This window comes from Solea senegalensis, unplaced genomic scaffold, assembly GCF_019176455.1.
Source record: "Solea senegalensis isolate Sse05_10M unplaced genomic scaffold, IFAPA_SoseM_1 scf7180000015929, whole genome shotgun sequence".
In the NCBI taxonomy this organism is placed as follows: domain Eukaryota; kingdom Metazoa; phylum Chordata; class Actinopteri; order Pleuronectiformes; family Soleidae; genus Solea; species Solea senegalensis.
Window position 1 is genome coordinate 1 of NW_025321513.1, and position 6168 is coordinate 6168.

Sequence of the window (6168 nt, forward strand, 5' to 3'; positions counted from 1 at the left end):
GTGTGTGTGTGTGAGTGAGAGAGAGTGTGTGTGTGTGCGTGTGTCAGCAGGATGTGTTATTGTCCTCGGTGCAGCAGTTCTTCCTGTTTATCTTGCGGCTGCTTCCTTCCCTCCTTGCTCCCTTGCTCCCTTGCTCCCTTGCTCTCTTTCTTCCTTGCTTCATTGCTTCCTTGCGCTCAGTTGGAAGACCAGACCAGGAGTTTTGCTTTGGTTGCCATGGTTACGTAGATACAAACACACAATAAAGCTATAAATAATCAGAAATAAGGTGCCGATAATAGTAATACTAATACATTTTATTTCACATTTTGAAATTTGTCGTGATTTATAATCATAACTTTCTTGTTTGTGTGTGTGTGTGTGTGTGTAGCCACCAAGAGTCCGTGCTCCCCCACAGAGAGGAGGGTGAGCCGCAGCACACAGTCGTACGCCTCCTTCACCATCACACCGTTCACCACCAGCAAAGAGAATCTGCCTGTTCTCAACACACGCATCATCTGTCCTGGTAACACACACTCACACACACACACACACACAATCTCACACGCACACACACACACACATCATCTATTACTAGTAACACCACACTCACACATACACAATCTCCTGCCTTACACACACACACACACACATCATCTGTCCTGGTCAGCTTACACTCACACACACACACACAATCTCACACTTTCCCACCCCACACACACATATCTGTCCTGTTAACATACACTCACACACTCCCACACACAATCCTCACACATACACACACACACACATCATCTGTCCTGGTAACACACACTCACACTCACACACACACAATCTCACACTTTTGCATCATCTGTCCTGGTAACACACACTCCACACACACTCCCACACACACACAATCTCACACACTTACACACACACACACATCATCTGTCCTGGTAACACACACTCCACACACTCACACACACACACAATCTCCTGCACTTTACACACACACACACATCATCTGTCCTGGTAACACACACACTCACACACACACACACACACACACACACACAATCTCACCACTTTACACACACACATCATCTGTCCTGGTAACACACACTCCTCCACACACACACACACACACACACACACACACACATCATCTGTCCAGGTAGCACACTCACACACACACACACACACACAAACACACACACACACACCCAAACACACACACACACACATTAAGTTAATTGGTCTGTAGCGATGCTAATGCTGTTAGCTTCCTGGTTAGCAAGGGGAAACTTAAGGGAGACATCAGTAATGATGATCAGCACGTTTTAATCTACACAGATGATGTAGGATTACATCTCAAATATACATAGGACAGGGTAGAAGTCTGTAAGTGCGCCCCCTGCTGGACTCTAAGGATTTAATCGTGTGTGTGTGTGTGTGTGTGTGTGTGTGTGTGTGCGGCCTGCGTGCCGGTCTCGCCGCCTCCATCGCTGGCAGCTCCATCATCAGTAAGATGTTATTGGCAAACATCGACCCGTTTGGTGCCACGCCCTTCATCGACCCCGACCTGGACTCACTGTGAGGAGCTGTCACTCATTCACTCTTTCATTCACTCATTCATTCATTGTGTGTGTGTTTAACACCTCTGTGTGTGTGTGTGTGTGTGTGTGACCTCAGAGAGGGCTACATGGAGAAGTGTGTGATGAACAACTACTTCGGCATCGGTCTGGACGCCAAGATCTCACTGGAGTTCAACAACAAGAGGGAGGAGCATCCTGAGAAATGCAGGTCAGAAACGCCCACTTTTCCTCTGAGGTGACGGTTAAAGGGATAGTTCACAGTTCAGGGGTTTTTATTTGTAGTGTGTGTGTGTGTGTGTGGGGGGTGTATGAGTTTCTGTGTTGTTGCACTTTTTTATTTGAAATAATGAAATAAATTCTCCTCCTCCTCCTCACACAGGAGTCGCACCAAAAACATGATGTGGTACGGAGTTCTGGGCACAAAGGAGCTGCTGCAGAGAACCTACAAGAACCTGGAGCAGAAGGTCCAGCTGGAGGTGAGGCGGGGCCAGAACACCAGGGGGCGTGTCATTTCTGTGGAGAAGAGTTCACTATCAAACTTCAGCAAACAGCGGGGAGTGATTTAGCTTTTGATTGTTAACAATGAAGTGATGTTTTTAAAGAAACTGGAGAAAATAAGTGGGCCCAGGGTTGAACCTTGGGGTTCACCTCAACTCAGGCGCTACAGTCGTATATAAAGTAAGCCACATGTAAAAATAGAAATGCTGTAGCATGGGACAGAAATTATATATTAACAATATACGTAACATGTTTACATGTGTTACAATGTATAAATATGTGTGTGTGTATGAAACTGAAGATGCACATACAGATTCTTGACGTCTGTGGTTACACTGTGACTGAAAATGCTGGTTACATGTTTCTGACTCTGTGTGTGTGTGTGTGTGTGTGTGTTGTCCAGTGTGACGGTCAGTACATCCCTCTGCCGAGTCTCCAGGGAATCGCTGTGTTGAACATTCCCAGCTACGCAGGCGGGACAAACTTCTGGGGCGGGACCAAGGAGGACGACGTGAGTTCATGTTCCCCCACACACATGCACACACACAGACACACTCATACAATATTACCACTTTAAGAGTACTTCAGTTTGAGTACTTGCTGATACTGAGCACTAAAGTACTAAATAAAACCATCACAACAACAAAACAATGGTACTTTGAACATTAGATAGTATTTACTGCTGCATATAAATACATATGTATATGTACATATGTATTTATATATATATGCATATATATATGTATATGTATATATATATATATATATATATATATGTATATGTATATATATATATATGTATAATGGTGTGTCGTGTGCAGATCTTCTGTGCTCCGTCGTTCGATGATAAGATCCTGGAGGTGGTGGCTGTGTTTGGGAGCATGCAGATGGCCGTGTCCCGGGTCATCAAACTGCAGCACCATCGCATCGCACAGGTGAGGGAAAACCAGACAGACAGACAGACAGACAGACAGAGAGAGAGAGAGGTGAGACATGTAACCTGTGTGTGTGTGATTCAGTGTCGGACAGTGAAGATCACCATCCTGGGAGATGAAGGTGTTCCCATCCAGGTGGACGGAGAAGCCTGGATCCAGCCGCCCGGGGTCATCAAGATCCAGCACAAGAACCGGGCTCAGATGCTCACCAGAGACCGGGTGAGGGTCAGGATTCAGGAGGGGAGGAGGGGAGGTGTGAGGAGAACTGTGTTTAGATGTTTGTTTGTTTGCAGGCGTTTGAGAACACACTGAAGTCGTGGGAGGACAAACTCAAGTATGACAAAGGTCCTCTGAGGCCACACCTCTACCCACAGCAGTCTGTGGACCTGGCCACTGAGGAGGAGGCCACGCTGGTGCAGATGTGTGCTCGAGCTGCTGAGGAGCTCATCACAAGGTGATCTAATCTCTGCCTACTTAAGTCTATGATGGCTTTGTCTCACTGTGAGACAGAAATGGCTTTAATCAGTTTTTCCCTTCGTCCATGTTTTCACGCTGGTTTTTCATCACGTGTCACAACCTCATTTAAACTCATCACTTCAAAACACGTTTAACACGTGACCTTGTGTCTGACCTGCAGGATCTGTGAGGCTGCAAAGACCAACGGGCTTTTAGAGCAGGAGCTGGCTCATGCTGTCAATGCTGCGTCGCACGCCATCAACAAGACACACCCCAAGTTTCCAGAGGTCAGTGAAGCCACACTTTTCAGCTTGTATTAAGACAACAAGACAGTCCTTTGATTTACAGAGTCACAGCAGCAAAGACAGTCATTGTAACACAGGAACCAGAGGTTTTTCATATGTTGATGCATCACAAAATGGATCAAAACAAATACTTTTATTTTGAAATGTTGTGAAATATCTTTAGAGATGTTATTTTGTTATCATTTGAAGCTCATGTGGTCGTTTGACTATTGTTCTGAAGTAGTATACTGGAGACGTAGTGCATTCTAAAATCTCCCAGAGTTGGTTTATATTGTGTTGTTTGTTGTCTGTGATGTCGACTTCATGAGAGTGCGCTTGTGTTTGCAGAGTCTGACCAGAAACACGGCGATAGAAGTGGCCAGCACGGTCAAAGCTCTGTACAACGAGACCGAGTCTCTGCTGCTGGGCAGAGTCTCTCTGGTAAAGATCATTATTATAAGTTACTGGTTATTTTATGTGATGCAGTGGTTCAATGAACACATGTGTGCTTGTTGTTGTTGTTGTTGTTGTCGCTCGTGCAGCAGCTGGATCCTCCAGAGGAGGAGCAGCTGTCCGGAGCTCTGCAGACGGCCGAGCTGGAACTGGGAAAACTGGGAGAGATTCCGTGGCTTTATCACATCCTGCAGCCCAACGACGAAGAGGTGAGAGGATCCACATCACTCACACACACACACACACACACACACACACACACACACACACACACACACACACACACACACACACACACACACACACACATCACACACACACACACACACACACACACACACACACGTTACACACACACACACACACACACACACACACACACACACACACACACACACACACACACACACACACCACACACACACAAACACACACACACACACACACACACGTCTCACACACACACACACACACACACACACACACACACACACACACACACACACACACACACACACACACACACACACACACAAACACACACACACACACACACACACACACACACACACACACGTTACACATCACACACACAAACACACACACACACACACACACACCACACACAAACACACACACACACACACAGGGGAGGACATTTTCTTGTCAGCGTCGTCAACACAAAGTATTTTCACACCAGTGATGTATTCCAGTGAAGTGGGAGGGGTTTGTGTTTGGTCAATTTTGGTCAAATCAGCAGTCACCATGGTTACTATGAGTTGGCAGCAGCTTCATGTTAGTGGGAGGAGCTACAACACTGTGTTCTCTTCCCCTCTGGCACATCTGGGGGCGTGGTTAAATCCTCAACTCCACCTTTGCATTCGAGGTTGAGGTTGCGACGTCGTTTCAGCCGATAAACGATAATAATTCTCTTTTACTAAAAGCACATTATTATTATTATTGTTATTTCTTGGTGATTAAAATGTCAGATTCTAGTGATTTGCTTGTGTTGTGTTGGTGTTTACAGTGATGTCGGAGCAGGTTTGTGTGTATGCAGACGTTACTGACAACTGTGTGTGAATGACAACGACAAAGATCGGGTCGGGAAACACAAGAGTGTACACACTGTTATCACATCTGTACACGCAACACTGAACCTGGACCAGGTCCAGAACTGTCTGTCTGTCGTCTGCAGGGATACGTGTATGTGTGTGTGTGTGTGTGTAGCATGCCTCCAGCTGACAGCAGAGCTCAGTAGCTAAATGAAAGGCTATAGGTTGACTGTGCTTATGTACCAGGATCACTCTCTGGGTTACGGCAAGAGGAACAGTCGCAGCAGCATGTTCCGCATTGTCCCCAAGTTCAAGAAGGAGAAGACGTCCAAGAAGATGAGTCCTCAGTCAGGTACGTGTGTGTGTGTGTGTGTGTGTGTGGACTGATCCAGTCTGCTCAGGACCTGGAGAGGCAGCCGCTCCCAATGTCAATCATTCTGCTCCTCAAGATTTGAATTGCTTCATTGGTGCTTTTATTTTGAAAGAATGTCTTCCAACCTCTGGCTGGAAGTGCTGTCATCATTCATTCATTCATTCATTGACACTAAACAGTTCACCACACACACACACACAGTAATGTCAGTTACATTAAAGGGACAGTTTAGGATTTTTTAAAGTCTGGTTCCAGTGTGTGAGGCACTGAGTCATAAACAACACTGCCCTAGCTTGTGACGCCCCCTGCTGGCCCTTTACACCAACAACAGACAGGAATGAGTTGGGTGAACAGGAAACTGAGGTTTTTAAACCACTCACTCTCCCACACACACACACACACACACACACAGAGGAGTGATCCACTGCTGCCTCCATCACTGAGTTCTAATGTCTTATTTCTTTGACTTTGGCATTTGAAAATCTTTGTTTAGATTTACGTCAGTGACACAAAGTGACCACACGAGGCAGCAGCAGACACACAGTGTGTGTGTGTGTGTGT

General features: G+C 46.1%; 1 protein-coding gene across 1 annotated transcript; it reads left to right on the top strand.

Moving 5' to 3' along the window:
• Window positions 1–360: 360 nt before the first annotated feature.
• Window positions 361–5689, top strand: LOC122762666 (diacylglycerol kinase eta-like; the record flags this gene model as incomplete). The annotated part of the gene is made up of 12 exons (XM_044017861.1): window positions 361–515; window positions 1435–1554; window positions 1654–1764; window positions 1936–2032; window positions 2458–2565; window positions 2876–2989; window positions 3074–3208; window positions 3283–3443; window positions 3627–3732; window positions 4078–4170; window positions 4272–4391; window positions 5481–5689. Coding segments are annotated over 12 exons (1461 nt in total), but the record flags the coding sequence as incomplete, so codon positions are not given.
• Window positions 5690–6168: the final 479 nt, after the last annotated feature.